Source organism: Stenella coeruleoalba, assembly GCF_951394435.1.
Source record: "Stenella coeruleoalba genome assembly, chromosome: 9".
Taxonomy (NCBI): Eukaryota; Metazoa; Chordata; class Mammalia; order Artiodactyla; family Delphinidae; genus Stenella; species Stenella coeruleoalba.
This window is the reverse complement of record NC_137155.1, coordinates 100,508,101-100,528,702: the sequence shown is the minus strand read 5'-3', so window position 1 is coordinate 100,528,702 and position 20,602 is coordinate 100,508,101. Positions and strand designations below refer to the sequence as shown.

Genomic DNA, 20,602 nt, shown 5'->3' with positions numbered 1-20,602 from the left:
GATAAACAACAAGGTCCTACTGTATAGCACAGAGAACTGTATTCAATATCCTGTGATAAACTGTAGTGGAAAAGAATATGAAAAGAATGTGTATATATATGTATAACTGAATCACTTTGCTGTACAGCAGAAATTAACACAACATTGTAAATCAACTATACATCAATAAAATTTAAAAAGTCTTTTCGGGCTTCCCTGGTGGCACAGTGGTTGAGAGTCCGCCTGCCGATGCAGGGGACACGGGTTCGTGCCCCGGTCCGGGAAGATCCCACATGCCGCGGAGCGGCTGGGCCCGTGAGCCATGGCCACTGAGGCTGCGCGTCCGGAGCCTGTGTTCCGCAACGGTAGAGGCCGCAACAGTGAGAGGCCCGCGTACCGCAAAAAAAAAAAAAAGTTTTTTTTGTAAAAAGGAGCTACGTCAGAATAGTAGCCTGCGCCTAAGAGCCTTCAGCCCCAGGTGCTTCTTTACCTGATACCTAGGTTTGCCAGTATGGTTATTGACGGTTTAAAGGTACAGCTGGGGAGCAAGAATAAACATGGTAGCCAGACACGGTCCAATAAGAGATGATGGGTCCAAACTGTGATGTTTGAGCTTCACTGTCCGTGTTGTGGGGTGACCGTGGCAGGTGCACTTCAAAAGAAGACACAGACTCCTAGTCTCAGAGGCTGGGGTTGAGAATCAAAAGATGGGTCCAGACTACCATCACCGAGACTCTTCTCTTTCTCCTGGCAAGGCTTGGGGCGTAGCATGGTGCCAAGAACATAGAGTAGAGGCAAGAAATGGGGAGAAAAGAAAGTAGAAAATTCTATCAAATGCACGATGAGCTACATAACTTGCAGGTCCCAGTGCAAAATGAAAAGGTGGGGGCCATGGTTCCGAATGTATTAAGAATTTCAAGATAGCGTCAGCATGTGCACCCAAGTGTGGGACCTTCCTAAGTGTGGAACCCTGTGTGTACCAGTCATGCATCCTGGTTACAAGACCACAGTATCCCTAACCCTGCCGTGTGTCTGCGGTGCACAGGCACTGGGAAAACAAGTAGCCTGTATTTGCAAACTCTGGAGCTCAGTTCACTGGCTCTGGGAACCTCTTAATAAAACAGAAACCCCAAGAGAAAGAAAATCTCTTTTCTCCCACGCAGAATCGTTTAAGTGCAAACTGATGACTTAGCGTCTGATGTGGTCCTCTGAAGTGTTTTTGGGCTCCCATGACACTTTAAACATTGAGAAAAGTGAATGCCTTTATAAGGGGCATGCCTCTGCCACAGCTCCTGCAGTCGCACCCCTACCTGCCAGGCTCAGGAAGGGATATGAGTTGGAAGACCTGGTTTGAATCTTGGTTGTGAAAAGTCAGAAGTTCCTTGCTTGGGATCCATTTTGTGATGAAACTTTCACTGTCCTTAAGGTTTCTGCTGGCGGGTAAAAACCCACTCAAACCTGCTCCAAAACCTCCGTCTCCAATCCACAGTGGCTTCCCGTCCGCGGATGTGAGGCAGTACCTATGCTAGACACTAGGAGGCAGTGTTGTCTGTGTGAGGCCACATTTTAAGGAATTTTTTTTTTCTGTCTCCGCTCCAGTTGCTAAAGGACTCTGAACCCTTATTGTAAAGAGATGACGGGACACTCAGTTGTCTACTTCACAGCAATTTAAATATATTAGCTTTATGAGGAGTACTGCAAAAAATCAAAAATGCAAGGGTACTTTTGACTGCCGGGTGCCGTTTTTAACTAGATTACATAAACCGTTCGACCTAAAACCACAGGGTCAAATGCTGGTTTCAAGACGGGCTGAAAGAGATTCTAGTGAATGACAGTCCTGGAACTGGAGAAGAGCTCAGGTTTTCTACCTCCCCCCAACCTTCCCACCCCACTCCGCCAACGCCCCCAGGTAAACTTGGAATGCAATGTAGCCCAAGGACTGGCTTTGTGATTCCTTATGGCCTGAGGCTTAAGAGCTTTCCTTTGTTGGCAAAACAAAGTAGAAGTGATACGTCTAAGGCTGTTCACTCACCCCCACTGGGGCCACAAATCCCTCCCCATCCCACTTCCCAAAAAAGCCCGCAATCCCTGTCTTCTGGAAACACTCATCACGTTCCTGTGATGGGTATAGAAAGAGCTGTACATTGTTTTCTACCATCTAATAGGATGTGAAAGGAGATAATTCGTGTACACAAATAACTCTACGTGATAGTGTATCTAAGGAAATAATATGAATCACACAGTCCCTGCCGCAAGATTTCCAGGCATGGTGGCAAGAAATCCCTCCAGACAGGAATAATCTCGCTTCACAAAATCATGGCCCTTGAGAAAGGCCTTTTGGTCAGAGGAAAGGGAACAGTAGAAAAAGCACAGCTCGGGTTCAAGGAACAGCACAAGGGTACGTCTCTATGAGATAGTCTAGAGAGATGAGTGGGAGCATATCTGAAAGATGCTGAATGCCAGGTTAGAAATGCAGAGTTTAACATGTGCAAATCAAGAGCCAGTTGAGATTTTTAACAAAGAAAGATTCCATAAGTGTCTTAAAGGAAGATGCGTAGAATAGAATGAAGGAAACACAAGCAAGGAAGCACTTAAAAAATATTATCCCCCCAAATACCGCTGAGTTGGGGGTGGGGAAGCCCAGACTGTTTGCCTGTGAATTCCCACTCCCTCACTTTGGGCTGTGTGACCTTGGGCAAGCTGGTTAACCTCTCTGAGCCTGTTGCTCATTTGTAACACAGGTTAATAAGAGTATGATCCTCATGCGGTTGATGTGTAGATTACTTAGATCTTCTGTGTGAGGCACTTAGTACGGTGGCTGGCATATAGTAAATGCTCGCTAAATACTGGTTATAATGTTATGATGCAGATAATGGTATTGTGAGGAAATTGCAGCTCAAATAGATAAAAAACTAACAAGAGGTAAATCTGGGATACAAACCAAAGTCTTCTAACTCAGACCCAGTGTTTTTCTTCCTTGCACACACATTTTAAGAATTTGGGAAAGTCCTAAAATATTTCCTGCAATCTTGTGTTTTGATCTTTATGTCGAAGCACAAATTCTTTCAAGCACAAATTCTTTCATAAACAGAGACCCTGTCGAAGCTCCATTTTCAAAACTCTGAGGAAGAGAGCCAAATTAATTCCTACAGTTAAATGATTTCCAGTTCATAGAGATTTTATATAGCTGAGGATTTAAATTGTCTTTCAGTTGAATCCATTGATTTGCATTTCAATAAGAAAATTTGATAGTATCTATAAACATGCTATAGAACAAAATGTATTTAAACTTTTTTCTGCTCTAAGAGATACACTGTACACTTTGTTTTTAAGTTATCTTGATTTTGAAAGTTTACTTTTTCAGCTGCAAAAAAATCACATGAGTATTTGACTTATTTATGCAAGTGAAACTCAGGTAATTGAGATAGAGTCTTCAGAAGGTAACCATCTATAACCTAGTGCTATGACAGCATAATATATGCTATGTAATGGCATAATAAAGTTATAATGGCAAAAACAAACCTTTCACAAAAGAAATTAACTCATTTTATTTAATTCCAAGCAAGCTTACTACTATGAATGTTTTTCTTTGGCAAGAAATATGTACAATTATTTTAGTTCTACAATGCCACATGAGGAATAGAGAAACTCAAAATATTTTGGCCAGAAATGAATCATGTGATAAAGGGGTGGGTGATGGGAGAGAGAGAGGTGTACCCAAATGCAGGTTCTGCCGCTGGCCACTCAACAGCCAATAAATTGAGGGGCAAGCTTCAGTAGAGAAGAAAGTTGCTTTATTCAGAAAAGCCGGCAATCTGGGGAGAAGGCGGACTTATGTCCAGAGACCAACTCCAAAGATTCTGCTCAGCCATGACAATTTTTTTTTTTTTTTTTTGCGGTACGCGGGCCTCTCACTGTTGTGGCCTCTCCCATTGCGGAGCACAGGCTCTGGACACGCAGGCTCAGCGGCCATGGCTCACGGGCCCAGCCGCTCCGCGGCATGTGGGATCTTCCCGGACAGGGTCACGAACCTGTGTCCCCTGCATCGGCAGGCGGACTCTCAACCACTGCGCCACCAGGGAAGCCCAGCCATGACAATTTTTAAAGGGAAAAAAATCTCAGTTAATTGTTAAGGCAGGAGGTCAGATTCTGCGTCACTTTTCCATTGCGTGCAGGACTGCTGACTTCTCCTAGTCTTCCTTGCCATGCTGTCTTGCTCACGTGGCCTGCCTGCAACTGGTTGTTCTCTTGCCCACATAATCCGCCTGCGTCCTCAGGCTTCACCTGCAAATTTACTTAGGGGGAGCTAGGGTAGGAGAGTTAGTCATTCTTTAACTACTTAATTCTTTATTCTTTTTTTTTTTTTGAGGCATTTGCTGCTTTAATAGATGGCTTGTTCCTCTCTTTAATTACAAAAAGAATGAGACCCAAATAAAAAGACTCCTACATTTTTAATAAATGAAAATGTACAAAACTCAATACTTATTCATATTTACTAGAGCTACAAAGTATAATCACTATCAGAAAATTCTAAAATTAAAATTTGTATTCTCCTCTCCCCTTACTAATCTAATATTTATCAATATTCTAATTAAGCAGAGCATGTAATCCCACATTTGTCTCAGGAGTTACTCCAAGCACTAGATATGACTGGATTTTCAGATAATGAAATGTTTACAGTTCATGAGGAACAAAGAAGTTCACCATGAGGCCTATCTTCCCTTCTCCTTCTAAGGACTTTCATTTCTCATGATTGCCTCCATATTGGGTAACGGTGGCACCATGGGAGACACGACAATCCATGTATTCTTGTAATACATACAGAGTTTTATTAAGAATCCCTGGAAAGGGGGACATTATGTTATATATTGTCAGAATACTTTAAAAGAATACCAGTCATTTACTTTTTAAACAAGAGAATCTGATTGAATTAAATGTGGGTTAAACTCAATGGACTCTCTCTTTTTTTTAATATTATTTATTTCGTCAGAAAATATGTGGGAAAAAATTATCTTTTTATTACTGTTAAGAGTGTCACTAGACACTATAGGGCTCAATTCCATAAACTTAGATATTATGGTTCTATATCCCAAATCATGAATTCCTAGAACTTCTAAAAAAGGCACCAGACCTAAGTTCCTGTGAGGTTCCAGTTTCCCTAATTTAACTAACTCTTCTGGTATTTTAATTCACTTGATCTGTTCCTGACCTAACAACAATTATATGAATCCCATTTAGGTTTTCCTGTTATTAACCTTTTCATGATTACAAGCCCTCCAATACATTTTATTACATTCATCCTTTTAAAATATCCTCTGTTCAACATAATTTTGACAATCTCCCTTTTTTTAAATTTTACTCTCATTTATACTAATCGAATGAAACCAAAGATTTGTTTTTTTCTAAGTTATCACCCTCTTTACATCTGTACATAGATTACTAAATATTTTCAATTCAGAAATATTATCACAAAATAATAGAACCACACATGCATCATAATTATCTTGATCCTGTGAGAAACCTGGTGACGTCAAAATAAACACTTTCAAGGTCAAGAGGAAGAGACTTAGCAGAGCTTTTTTTTTAATTTTTATTTTATTTATTTATTTTTAAATTTATTGATTTTTGGCTGCATTAGGTCTTCATTGCTGCACATGGGCTTTCTCTAGTTTCAGCGAGCGGGGGCTACTCTTTGTTGCGGTGCGCGGGCTTCTCATTGTGGTGGCCCCTTTTGTTGTGGAGCATGGGCTCTAGGTGCGTGGGCTTCAGTAGTTGTGGCTCGCATGCTCAGTAGTTGTGGCTCGCAGGCTCAGTAGTTATGGCGCACGGGCTTAGTTGCTCCACGGCATGTGGGATCTTCCTGGACCAGGGCTCAAACCCGAGTCCCCTGCATTGGCAGGCATATTCTTAACCACTGCACCACCAGGGAAGTCTGAGACTTACTAGAGCTTTCTCTGGCATGGCCCATCGTAGTCCAACTTCTGATTGTGATGAGCATTTTAGTCTCAGAGCCCAGAATCCAAATTTTCTTAGAACTCACCGGTGTCATCACTTCTTTTTTTTTTCCTTATTTTTTCATGACTATTCCTGGGGTTTTCTCTCTTCTTTTTTTTTTTAATCGAACTTTAGTGATTTTCTCATTTGTACAAGAGTATCAAAATGCAAGGTCTTAACATCATGATAAATCGTCTAGAAACTCATTTACTAAGAATGCATAAGACCCTGAAAAGGTTGTCCTGTGATGTCTGAAACATGTTCACAGCTGATTTATGCCAGAACAGAGGCCATGAAGAACTCTGAAGGATAGTCACCAGCTGTTAAGGGTTCCCATTTCCAGGTAGGTACACTTCTCCATTATGTGCTGCACTTACCAGGTAACATCAGTCTTGTTTGGTAACATCAGTCTTTTCTTCATCTTCCTTATTTCTTTATGTTAAGGTGATCATCAACTTTATATAAGCACCCACAGATAACTATTCATTATTAGAACACTCATCATATTTAGGCCACTTCCTGAAGACATGTAGAGCAAATCTTAATGCTTTCACTGAGATATTTCCAATATAAATTGTAAAGGAGATATTTTTTTTTCCTACACAGGAAATTACTTAGTATCATCAACAGTATGTATAGATGATATTATACATCAACTATACCTCAATTTGAAAAATTGAAACAGAACAGTATGTAGGTTCTCAGGTTTTCGTAAGAGATGAGTAAAGTCCCTTTACTCACCTGCTTCCTAACAATGATCCTGGACATTTCAGCTTAGGTCTTGAGGTACATATTCTTTTGGGTCTCCTCAATCCTATTCTCATATTTTGAATCTGGTAACAGAAAATAAAACAGGAAATTTATTGTATTTTATTATTATTATTTTTGGCCACGCCACGTGACTTGGAGGATATTAGTTCCCTGATCAGGGATTGAACCCAGGCCTGCAGCAGTGAAAGCGTGGAGTCCTAACCACTGGACTGCCAGAGAATTCCCAGGTAATTTTTTTTAAAAAATGATTTAATCTTTGGTCTAATAACTCCAATGTGCAAGTAACGAAATGGAGAATACCCACTTATATACTAACTCACACACTCCTTCTCAACAGGGAAAATGTACTTGTCTAAAAAGGAACATACTAGTTCATTATTTGTGTTAATAATGGAAACAGTAGAACATGTCTGAGAGTATCTTTTCAAGAGTTGCACTAGGGATGGAAATCCAATTTAAGCTTTAGAATTTCAATCATCTGAACTGACACTGTACTGAAAAGCAGAAAAGCAAACAATGCTGACAGAAAATATTCTACATTCTCTCCTGTGGCTTTTACAACCTTTGAAAGGAAATTGGTGCCCACTGAAACTACCAATTTATACTAAAGGAGTATTGGTGCCTTGTATCTGCTCCCCTGTTGAAAAAGTTCTCAGTAAATGCTTTGACTCCCTCACAGCACTGATGGGACTTTTTCTCCAGCATGTTTTTTCCTATGTCTGAAAAGATTCGAGCTCTGACTAAAGGCTTTCCCACATTCATGACATTTGAAGGGTTTCTCCCCAGTGTGGATTCTTCGATGTTGAATCAGGATTGCACTTCGGCTGAAAGTATTTGCACACACGTCACATGTATAAGGTTTCTCTCCACTGTGGATCCTCTGAAGTAGATTAAGGGCTGAGCTCTGACTAAAGACTTTCCCACATTCATCACACTTGTGTTGTTTTTTTCGAGGACGGTTTCCCTGTCTTCTTTCAAACTTTCTATCTTGTTCACAGGTTCCTCTAAATGTGAAACTCTGGGAAGCATTCATTTGAAGAGTGTTAGAAACTTTGTAATGCAGTTCTTTGCCTGAAGAAGTCTTTCGCCTTGAAGCTGATTTCACATTTATAGTTCCGGTGTCTCTATCATTTTGTCTTAAGGTGTGAAGCTCCTTCGATGCCCACTGCAGTTGCTTTTTTGTGGGCTTAAGCTGGCTACGTGTTGTCTCCTGAGTGATTTCACAAGTTGGTAGCTTCTTTGCAAGCATGTCCTCATTTTGTCCAAGAAAGACCTGTTCAGCCACCGCCTCATGCTCTTTCTCCAGCTCCTCCAGCATCACCACGGCTTCCTCTCCACTCTCTGGTCGGTTCTCTTGAAACCAGGCCTGCAGCTCCTCAGGCAACATGGCCAGGAACTGCTCCAGCACCAGCAGCTCCAGGATCTGCTCCTTGCTGTGCACCTCTGGCCTCAGCCACTGACAGCACAGCTCGCGGAGCTGGCTCAGAGCCTCCCAGGGCCCAGGTGACTCCTGGTAGTCAAACTGCCTGAACTGCTGGCGGTAGGTCTCTGAGCTGTAGTAGCTGCTCCAGTGGCAGCTGGAGACCATATTACAGGCCTGCCCTCCCTCTTCCACCTTCATTACCAGAATGCAGTCAGGGTCCCCTGAAGTTTGTGGAAGGAGTTTTGATGTCTCTCTCAATTTTGCAGACATTTGGACTGGGAATAGCTCAGAACTGCTAGGCTTTAATCTTCAAGAAGGTGAAACTCTCCTTATGGACACTCCTCTGGCCTAGGAAGGACAACCCCATGTTTTGGGGGAGAAGCCGGGGAAGCAATTCTTTATTCTTATTCCTTCTAATCCAGGAAAGGAATCGACAGGTTAGGCAAGGTGTTGTGTATATTTAGAAAAGCAGAAATCAGGAGCTAACTTAAATGTTGCCTAATGATCTCATCTTTATGCTTAAGATCTAAGGAAAACAGGGATGAACAAACACAAAAGGGGCAAGGAGCTGCTTACAGAGGTTGGAGAAGATAAATGAGAGAAGATCGCTGTCTTGATGTTCTTGCAGAACCATCACTGAGTAGAAGAGTTCAACTCATTCTGTAATGTTCTAGAAGCCCAAATAAGGACTTAACCATTTGAAATCTGCAGAAATTCCAGTTCAATTTTAGGTACAACTTTCTGTCAGTTAGAGTGCTCAAAAAGGAACTTAATATAGAACTATGTTGTCATATGTATTAAAAACAAAAAAAAGGTGTGTATGGTGCTGGTTTAAGGAAGGGTGCTACACGCATATGAACACATGTACAAAACCCTCCTGCTACGATACAACAGTGGAGGACTTCCTTGGTGGTGCAGGGGTTAGGAATCCGCCTGCCAATACAGGGCACATGGGTTCGGGCCCTGGTCTGGGAAGATCCCACATACCGCAGAGAAACTAAGCCCGTGCATCACAACTGCTGAGCCTGTGCTTTAGAGCCCGCGAGCCACAACTACTGAGCCCGCGCGCCTAGAGCCAGTGCTCCGCAGCAAGAGAAGCCACTGCAGGGAGAAGCCCACACACAGCAATGAAGAGTAGCCCCCACTCGCCGCAACTAGAGAAAGCCCGTGCGCAGCAACGAAGACCCAACGCAGCCAAAACTAAAATAAATATTTTTAAAATACAACAATGATTCCACAGGGAGGAGACTGAGGTAGGATGGAGAATTACCCTGTTCAGCATGCTCTTTTGTTCTGCACGCGTTTTTTGTTGTTGTTGTCGTTGTTTGTTTGTTCCTTTTGGCCGATCAGCGTGGCTTGCGGGATCTTAGTTCCCTGACCAGGGACTGAACGTGCGACCTCGACAGTGAAAGTGCCGAGACCTAATTGCTGGACCTCCGGGGAATTCCATGCATGTATTTTTTTGGTTTTTTTTTTTTGCGGTACGCGGGCCTCTCACTGTTGTGGCCTCTCCCGTTGCGGGCACAGGCTCCGGACGCACAGGCTCAGCGGCCATGGCTCACGGGCCCAGCCGCTCCGCGGCACGTGGGATCTTCCTGGACCGGGGCACGAACCCGCGTCGCCTGCATCGGCAGGCGGACTCTCAACCACTGCGCCACCAGGGAAGCCCAGGAATTCCTTTTAAAGCATCAACTCATTGACAAGACTCTGCTTAAGTACCATCAATGTCAGGAAAACTGTTAGGGGGTTCCTTTTCGTTTCATTGTACTCTGTATTAAAACACATGCAAGGTCTTCCCTGGTGGCGCAGTGGTTGAGAGTCCGCCTGCCGATGCAGGTGACGCGGGTTCGTGCCCCGGTCCAGGAAGATCCCACGTGCCGCGGAGCGGCTGGGCCCGTGAGCCATGGCCGCTGAGCCTGTGCGTCCGGAGCCTGTGCCCGCAACGGGAGAGGCCACAACAGTGAGAGGCCCGCATACCGCAAAAAAAAAAAAAAAAATTGGAAATCCTGCTTTGGGTAAGGCCCAGTTCATGACAGGGTCAATACCTAGCCTTTTCATTTAGAGATGCTACGAATGAGGTCATTGAGGCAGGGAGCCCGGGAAAGTGGGGAGCCCTTGATCTCCCCCGTTTCCTTCCAGGCTCCAGGAGAGAAGGGGTGTTAGCCTCTCAGTTGCACAACCCAGACTCAGCAGTGGTTATCTGAGGCAGACAGAAGCCTGCAAGCCTGTCTTGATTTTTTTTTCCTTATGCTTTTCTGCTTGAACATTTAATCCCTCTTTTAGTTTCAAATCAGCACAGTGGCAGATATTATCAACAACCATTATCCCTGTCCTGAGGTAGTTGTCAACCCGGGGAGAGAAATAGGATCAGCTCTGGGGAAATACCGCCTGGGCTTTGCTTCTGGAGGCTGTAATTGCCTCTGTCAGGAGAGGGATAAAATTCCACTTCCCTCTCTGCCCACAGAAACCAGTGTGAAATTCTCTTCCCCTGCATTCCTCTGGGCTGGTCCTATTGAGAACGAGGCTGGCTCCGGACAAGAAGGAAATTAAAGCAGACTGCCCCAGTTACAAGGTCTCACCAGATCCTTGCAGCTGCTGTGGCCTTCTCCAGGGCTGCTGACCTCGCCCCAGGCACCATGGCCTGCTGACTGCCAAGGCCACCTCACATCCTTAGCTCGTGTCCACTCTGGTGGACTTGCCCTTGCCCAGGTTGACTGATGGATTTGGCACTGATCCCTGACCTGGCCATAATCTTTCTGATGAGGTCACCTTCCTGGCTTTGCACCTTCAGCCTGGTGCTACCTCTGCCTCCTGTGAGTCAAATGGTGTGCACACCCACTTGTCATCGAGGAAGCGAAAAACAAGTTCTTTCCCTCTTGATGAAATACCTGATTACTTTATGCTTTGCATAAAGAGAAATTTGCTTCAGGGAGGACATAATATATAAATGCTGGACTTCCCTGGTGGCACAGTGGTTACGAATCTGCCTGCCAATGCAGGGCACACGGGTTGAGCCCTGGTCCGGGAAGATCCCACGTGCCATGGAGCAACTAAGCCCGTGTGCCACAACTACTGAGCCCTCACACCACAACTGCTGAAGCCCACGTGCCTAGAGCCTGTGCTCTGCAACCAGAGAAGCCACCGCAATGAAGAGTAGCCCCCCGCTCACCACAACTAGAGAGACCTACGTGCAGCAACGAAGACCCAATGCAGCCAAAATTTAATTAATTAATTAATTAAAAAAAATATATATATATAGGGCTTCCCTGGTGGCGCAGTGGTTGAGAGTCCGCCTGCCGATGCAGGGGACACGGGTTCGTGCCCCGGTCCGGGAAAATCCCACATGCCGCAGAGCGGCTGGGCCCGTGAGCCATGGCCGCTGAGCCTGCGCGTCTGGAGCCTGTGCTCCACAATGGGAGAGACCACAACAGTGATAGGCCCACGTCCAGCAAAAAAAAAAAAAAATATATATATATATATATATATATATATATATATATAAAACAATGCTGAAAATGGGATCGCCTTTTAAAAGGGAGAATGTCTATTTAGCCTAATTCGGGGACTGTTCCTTTTATCCCCATTGTTCAGACTAACTCTACAGTTTGTGAATTAACCAGATATTTTCCCTTATCTTGTTTGGCCATCTGCCTTGCTTCTCAGTTATTTAGAAAGTGTTTTAATAGCATCTTTACCAATAAGTAAAGAAACAGAAAATGACATTTTTTTGACAGAAGCTTTGTTTGTTTGTTTGTTCATTTGTTTTTTACTATTAGATTATGTGGGAAGAGTAGAATTTTACTAAGGATTGACTTGGATATCTTCTGAAAATGGCAGGCTAAATCACGGGGAACAACTCTTTCACTGAGAAGATTTAGGAAAGCTGCACAAAATATAAGAACACTTTGCTTACAGGCATCAGGGGAACTAACTGCACAGTATGGACTTACGGGGCTGAGATCTATACAGCAACTGAACTGAAGGAGGAGCACCCAGCTGTAGGCCTTCTGTTGTCCCAGGGCATCTGCTAAGGCCTGAGAAAGTGACTGAAAGATTGAGAAGCTGAGCAGTTACTATGAAAGCCTTGTGCGGGGACCTCCCGTCTTCATACCTCTCCCTGTGCCTTCAGTGAAAGCCTACATATGGCAGGCTCAGTGCAGACTTAGTGATTGGTGAGTACAGGTCACTGATATGAGCTAGTCTAGTCTCCCTTCCTCCAGCATAACTAGAAAGTAAGACTTTGCTTTAGGAATACATGGTAGGTCCTGGCTAAGCTCAAACTAGAGCTCAGAGTATGGAGGATGGGCATCTGGGAATTCCTCCAGGTGCCCTATTGGCGTGAACTGGTATGAACAGAGACCTTGGTCTGGGGGCTGGTGGGGGGTGAAGGGTGGGATGCGTGGATGCCTGAGGAGAATGGGCAGAATGAGGATAAAGAGTGAGGATGGGTAAGCACATGTCACCATCACTATTTTTTTAAATTTTTATTGGAGTAGAGTTGATTTATAACGTCATTAGTTTCAGGTGTACAGCAAAGTGAGTGGGTTATACGTATACGTATACACACTCTTTTTTAGATTCTTTTCCCAAACAGGTCATTACAGAGTAATGAGTAGAGTTCCCTGTGCTGTACAGTAGGTCCTTACTGGTTATCTATTTTGTATATAGTAGTGTGTGTATGTCAGTCCCAGTTTATTCCGCCCCCCACCCCCGTCACTATTGACTGAGGGGGTAGGGCCCCACAGGGGAAGAGATGTGCTCCCCAGAGGCTCTGTCGCAGAGCTGGGAGCCTCTAAGGACCAGGTGACAGACTGAATCACAAAGCTGGTGGGAGGCCCATCCTCTACGGTCTGCACATTTGGTCCTCCGTGGACCATTGCAGCCACCTGCAGAGGACAGCAGGATCCAGTCGAGCTGGGTACCCAAGAAGGGTGCAAGCAGCAAAGGCCAGGGCGAGATACCTCAGAAGAAAGCCGGGCAGAAGGACATAACCCAGCCCTGATGGATCCCAGAAATTCCCTGGGGAGTGAGTGGGGCTAGGGAGAATAAAAGGTGCTGAGTTGTCTCATGAGCATGTGGGAACTGAGGCTCTTCATGTTCACAGTGTTAATTCAGTTACACGCTGAGTGGGGCCCAGGACCTTTCGCTCCGGATGAGAAATAATAATTTTGGGTGGTGGGGAAGGAGAGACTGGGAGTTTGGGATTGTTCTATACACACTGCTATATTTAAAATAGATAACCAACAAGGACCTACTGTGTAACACAGGGAACTCTGCTCAATATTCTGTAATAACCTAAATAGGAAAAGAATTTGAAAAAGAATAAATACATGTATATGTATAACTGAATCACCTTGCTGTATACTTGAAACTAACACAACATTGTTAATCAACTATACTCCAATATAAAATAATTAAAGTAAATAATTTTATGAAGGAAAAATTTTCAGACAGAGATCACTCTTTCATAAATGTATAGAAATTCAAGTTTTAAAAATTATCCTTTTTTGGGACTTCCCTGGTGGCACAGTGGTTAAGAATCCACCTGCCAGTGCAGGGGACACGGGTTTGAGCCCTGGTCTGGGAAGATCCCACATGCCACGGAGCAGTGAAGCCCGTGCACCACAACTACTGAGCCTGTGCTCTAGAGCCCACGAGCCACAACTACTGAGCCCACATGCCACAACTGCTGAAGCCCACGCACCTAGAGCCCGTGCTCCTCAACAAGAGAAACCACTGCAATGAGAAGCCCATGCACCACAACGAAGAGTCACCCCCGCTCACCGCAACCAGAGAAAGCCCGAGTGCAGCAACGAAGACCCAACACAACCAAGGTAAATAAATAAATTAAAAATTTTTTTTAAATTATTAGTTTTTTTTTGCTATTGAGTTATAGGAGTTCCTTACATATTTTGGAAATTTATCCCTTATCTGACATATGGTTTGCAAATATTTTCTCCCTGTAGGTTGGTTGTAGGTTGACACAGCATTTTATTGTTTCCTTTGCTATGAAGAAGCTTTTCAGTTTGACGTAATCCCACTTGTCTATTTTTGCTTTGTTGCCTGTGCTTTTGGTGTCACATCCAAGAGGTCATTGCCAAGACCAATGTTGTGAAGCTTTAAAAATGAGCTAAAGAGTTGAGTAGACATTTTTCCAAAGAAGACATACAAATGGCCAATAAGTATACGAAAAGATGCTCAATATTACTAATCATCAGGAAAATACAAATCAAAGCCAAAATGAGGTATTACCTCATACCTGTTAGGATGGCCATTAAAAAAAAAAAAAGATAAGTGTTGGTGAGGATGTAGAGAAAGGGAACTCTTGTACACTGCCAGTGGGAACGCAGAATAGTGCAGTCATTATGGAAAAACAGTGTGGAGGGGTTACAAAAAAAATTTAAATAGAACTACCATCTGATCCAGCAATTCTACTTCTGGGTATTTAGCCAAAAGAAAATCAGGATCTTGAAGAGATATCAGCACGTCAGTAACTGATTAGCACGGGAATTCTGGGAATTCAGAATTGCAGCATTGCAGCATTAGTCACAATAGCCAAGATGTGGAAACAACCTAAATGTCCAGGATGGATGAATGGATAAAGTAAATGATATAATGGAATATTATTCAACCTTTAAAAAGAAGGAAATTCGGAATGTGTGACAACATGGATGAAGCTTGAAGATGTTCTGCTAAGTGAAATATGCCAGTGACAGGACAAATGCTGCATGGTTGCACTTACACCATCCGAAACAGTCAAACTCATAGCATCAGAGAGTAGAATGGTGGTTGTCAGAGGCTGCAGGAAGGGGAAAAGGGTGTATTGTGAATCAATGGGCATAAAATGTCAGTTTGCAAGATGAATAAATTCTAGAGATCTGCCTTGCAACATTGTCCCTATAATTAACAGTACTGCATTGTAGGAACTTCCCTGGTGGCGCAGTAGTTAAGAATCCGCCTGCCAATGCAGGGGACAGGGGTTCGAGAAGATCCCACATACAGCAGAGCAACTAAGCCCGGGCACCACAACTACTGAGCCTGCGCTGTAGAGCCCGTGAGCCACAACTATTGAGCCCGCGTGCTACAGAGCCCGTGCTCCGCAACAAGAGTAGCCAACTGCAATGAGAAGACCGCGCACCTCAACGAAGAGCAGGCCCCGCTCGCCACAACTAGAAAAAGCCCGCACGCGGCAACAAAGACCCAACGCAGCCAAAAATAAATAAATTTATTTTAAAAATACTGTATTGTACACTTAAAATTTTATTGTTATTAGATCTCATTGTTAAGTGTTATCATAATAAAATTTTAAATCATACTTTTTTCTTCAATTCATTTTCAAGTTTCTGCTCTCAACCAGATTTTGTTGAAATTACAAAGGAAGATTCTATCCTCAAAGAGGCTATGGTCTTACCAGAGAGACATTCAAGGAATTTTTTTGAAAATAGCAAGGTACACTGACTGTTTAACTGGCAGTGAAACTGACAACTGCTATTCCTCTTGTTGCATTTCAAGTTTCATAATTCTAATCCACAGTGTCACTTCACTTCCCAATTCCAACTGACATCTTTTTGATGTACATTTTGGGTTGATGCCTAAGGACATTTAAAAACAGTTTAGTGCTGAACATAAGCTGAATATATTCCCAGAATTCCCGTGCTAATCAATTATTTATCCCTTACATATGCTAAGACCAAAAATGAAAAAAAAAGTTCTATATTTCAGGTTGACAGGAGGTTTTGGGAGACTAGCAAGAAAAAAATACTTTTGAGTTTTAAGTCTTAAAAAATGAGCTTCCCAGTTCACTTATACTTTATCTAAACAAGGCAAAGATTATTCCTTTGCCACCAATTGTTAAAAATAAACATAAATTATGAGGAACTTATACTTTATATGGAGTGTTTTAGTCTTTTAACGAGAGTTACTGGGATTTTCTCATACACCTAGTACACATACTGTGATTCTTTGGTTTTAATTCAAAAGGTAATAAAAATGCTAAATTGCCACTTCAATAGGGTCTTTTTATCCATGAACTTCTCATTTTTGTATACATATATATTTTTTTGGTTGGACTGCATGGCCTGTGGGATTTTAGTTCCCTCGACCAGGGATCAAACCCAGGCTCTCAGCAATGAGAACACAGAGTCCTAACCACTGGACCACCAGGGAATTCCCCATACATTTTTCAATAGACTTTATATTTTTAAGTAACTTTAAATTTACGGGAAAATTGAGAAGATAGTATTAATACAAAGAGTTCCCGTGTACCTGGCACCCACTTTCACCAATTATTAACATCTTAAATTGGTATGGTATACTTGTTACATTTAATAAATCAATATTAATACGTTATCATTAACTAAAATATATACTTTATTTGGATTTCCTTAGTTTTTTCCCTAATGTCCTTTTTCTGTTCCAGGATCCACCCAGGAAATCATGCTGAATTTATTTTATTTTATTTTATTTTATTTTTTAAAGGAGAATGATTTATTTATTTATTTACTTTAAAATTTATTTGTTTATTGTTTTGGCTGTGTCGGGTCTTAGTTGCGGCACGTGGGATCTTCATTGCGGCATGTGGGATCTTTCGTGGTGGCGCGTGGGCTCTCTAGTTGTGGCGTGCAGTCTCCAGAGTGCGCAGGTTCAATAGTTGCGGTGCATGGGCTTAGTTGCCTCCTGGCGTGTGGGATCCTAGTTCCCCAACCAGGGATGGAACCCACGTCCCCTGCATTGGCAGGCGGACTCTCAACCACTGCGCCACCAGGGAAGCCCATGGAGGGTGGATTCTTAACCACGGGACCACCAGGAAAGCCCCCTCGTGCTGAATTTAGTTGTCATCTCTCCTTAGGCTCCTCTTGGCTGTAACAGTTTACAGACTTTCTTTTCCTGGGTAACCGTAACAGTTTTGAAGAGAACTGGTCTGGCATGTTGAAGGACGCCCGTCTATTGAAATGTCCTTGACGTTTTTCTCGTGGTTGGACTGAGTTTGTGGGTTTGGGAGGAAGACCACAGAGGTAAAGTGCCCTTCTCATCACATCATATCAAGGATACATACTGTCAACATGGCTCACCACGGTTGGTGTTGACCTTGATCATCTGGCTGAGGTGGTGTTTGTCAGGTTTCTCCACTGGAAATTATTGTTATTTTTTTAAGATTTTAAATTTTATTTATTTGTTTTATTTCATTTATTTATTTGAAAGCCTGCGCGCAGCAACAAAGACCCAATGCAGCCAAATAATAATAATAAAAATATATAAATAAATAAAATAAAACACAGCTGTAAAAAAATTTTGTTCCAATTTTGGCCATTGGGAGCTCTTTCAGTTGGCTCTTGTGCACCTTTGATACCTCTCCACCAACGTGAGAATTTTTTTTTTTTTGGCTGCACCATGCAGCATGTGGGATCTTAGTTCCCCATCCAGCGTTGGAACCAGTGATCCCTGCATTGGGAGCACAGAGTCCTAACCGCTGGACCACCAGCGAAGTCCCGCTCCAGGCTCATTTTGTATATTTCCTGCTAGAATCGCAGAATCAGCCATTTCTCCAAGGAGCCCTGGTTCCTTTTATAGGAGATGTTATTCACAAACCAAGATATGTGTGATCAGTGCTACTGTAGTGTCATTTCTTTCTTTTTTTTTTTTTTTGCCGTGCGGCATGTGGGCTCTTAGCTCCCCAACCAGGGATGGAACCCATGCCCCCTGCAGTGGAAGCAAGGAGTCACAACCACTGGACTGCCAGAGATTTCCCTTGTCATTTCTTTTAGACCCTCGTATTTGAGTATACTAATCTCTCTGTCTCTCTGCCTCTCTCTGTCTCTCTATATTTCATGTTTCTCTATGTTACTATCTGTATCTATATTAAGCTAAACATGAGTTCTTACTAATGTCTCCAATTCTAATGCCTTACCGCATCAATCATTCCAACAATAAGAAAACTAGCTACCATCATCTACCATCCATTTATTAATGCTTAATTTTTCAATTCCTGTATATACACAATACCTCAGGCCCCCAGTGGAAACAACTTTATCAACTAGACTGCAATGCTTACATGCAATTCCCTTTGGCTTTAGCGTTAAAGACATTTCCACAGTTACTAAGTGCAGCACATTTCCCCTCATCCCCTTCAGTGAGGATGTTTTCTACATTTGTGATTCAGTTAGATTCTTTTGTCATAATCTGTATTCATTCCTGGGATCTTCCAACCTTGTGGGTTTTTTCTTCCCTTTTAGTATGCCTTGTACTTTTTCATTGAAAGTGAGACATGATGTATTGGGTAATAGGAATGGAGCTAATTAGGCCTTTAGTTTGAGGTTTTTACGTTAATCTGGCTAAGAATGGGCTTCGTTCAATGCTTGCTATAGTTGTACATGGCTGAGTCTTCAGTTTCCTTTAGTGTCTTTGATTTTGGGTTTCCCTGGAGACTCCTTTTTATAAATATTTTTAAAACATATATATATATATTTAAAATATATATTTAGTTATATATATATATATTTTTTTTTTTTTTTTTGGCCATGCAGCATGTGGGATCTTCCCCCACCAGGGATCAAACCCCTGGCCCCTGCAGTGGAAGCCTGGAGACCTAACCACCAGACCTCCAGGGAACTCCCAAATATTAGTCCTTTAGTGAACCTATATTCACAAATCTTTTTTTAGCTTCCCCCCGCTTCTTAGTGAGACAACTGGGAGGAACTGGGAAATACCCTTTCCCAAGGCTGGATGAGGCTCTGGTGAAGACTTTTACACTGGAGAGTAAGCCTTTGTAATGGAGGATATGTTATTTTACAAGGTTACCCCCTACCCGCTGTGACCCCCAAACGAGAAGGGATCTTTCTTGGTTCTGCGCTATGAGAACCTAGTGGAATTGCTGGAGGTAAGACCCACAAAACTGTGGGAGTCCTCTAAGACTGCAGCACCCTGGAGTTTCTAATTTTCATACTAGTCCACACTCAGCCTCCAGCAAATCATCAAAATTACCAGAGTTTATGGCTCTAGCAGCTTCTGTTCCAGTAAGCAGATCTCACCTGTGCCTCTGGTTTCACCCGTTTCTCCAGATTTCAGAGTGATTTCCCCCTGATATTTTAGTTCTTTCATGAGTCTAGGAGAAGTTATTGATTTTCAATTTATTCAGCTTTTTTCTTGCTGTGGGGATAGCGTGGTGACTTCCAAGAACTTTAGAAGTCGGAGATGAAACAGGAAGTTGCACGTGCATTTTTAAAGCTGGATTACCATACATTTTCACAGAAGCTTTTTAAGCAATAAATGAAAAGCAGTGTATCATGAGTGACTAGGACAGGAGGACACAGATTGCCAGATGTGCACTGGCTATGGCTTTCAAAGAAATCACTGTTCCCAAGGCCTACCGTTACGTAGCTGAGCATGAAAATAAAAGACCTGAAGCCCCTGAGGACTCATGTCTGTTCTCTTCCTTCCAACCAGGTCATACTGAAACATTTCAGCCACATAAAAAAGGCATGGTCTTGGGAGTGACATGTACACACTGCTATATACATATTTTTTAATGCATCTTTTTTGGAGTATAATTGCTTCACAATGCTGTGTTAGTTTCTGTTGTACAACAAAGTGAGTCAGCCATAAGCATACATATATCCCCATATCCCCTTCCTCTTGAGCCTCCCTCCCACCCTCCCTATCCCACCCCTCTAGGTGGTCACAAACCACCGAGCTGATCTCCCTGTGCTACGTGGCTGCTTCCCACTAGCTATCTATTCTACATTTGGTAGTGTATGTATGTCGCAATGCTACTCTCACTTCACCCCCATTTCCCCCTCCCACCCCATGTCCTCAAGTCCGTTCTCTGTGTCTGTGTCTTTATTCCTGCTCTGCCACTAGGTTCATCAGTACCTTTTTTTTTTAATTCCATATACATGCGTTAGCATATGGTATTTGTTTTTCTCCTTCTGACTTACTTCACTCTGTATGACAGACTCTAGGTCCATCCACCTCACTACAAATAACTCAACTTCATTTCTTTTTATGGCTGAGTAATATTCCATTGTATATATGTGCCACATCTTTATCCATTCATCTGTGGATGGACATTTAGGTTGCTTTCATGTCCTGGCTGTTGTAAATAGTGTTGCAATGAACATTGTGGTACATGACTCTTTTTGAAGTATGGTTTTCTCAGTGTATATGCCCAGTAGTGGGACTGCTGGGTCATGTGGTAGTTCTATTTTTAGCTTTTTAAGGAACCTCCATACTGTTCTCCATAGTGTTTGTATCAATTTACATTCCCACCAACAGTGCAGGATGGTTCCCTTTTCACCACACCCTTTCCAGCATTTATTGTTTCTAGATACACTGCTATATTTAAAATGGATAACCAACAAGGACCTACTGTACAGCACAGGGAACTCTACTCAATATTATGTAACAACCTAAATGGGAAAAGAATTTTAAAAAGAATAG

General features: G+C 42.8%; 1 protein-coding gene across 1 annotated transcript; it reads right to left on the bottom strand.

Moving 5' to 3' along the window:
- Nucleotides 1-6,962: 6,962 nt before the first annotated feature.
- LOC307191953 (zinc finger protein 396-like) lies at nt 6,963-8,872 on the bottom strand. Its single transcript, XM_079932297.1, has one exon. It carries the CDS (start codon nt 8,435-8,437, stop codon nt 7,418-7,420), a length of 1,020 nt encoding a protein of 339 aa, XP_079788423.1. The 5' UTR covers nt 8,438-8,872; the 3' UTR covers nt 6,963-7,417.
- Between the last annotated feature and the right edge of the window lie 11,730 nt (nt 8,873-20,602).

Excerpts from the sequence above, each read along its gene's own strand:
- LOC307191953 (XM_079932297.1), bottom strand. The coding sequence starts at position 8,437 with ATGTCTGCAAAATTGAGAGAGACATCAAAACTCCTTCCACAAACTTCA.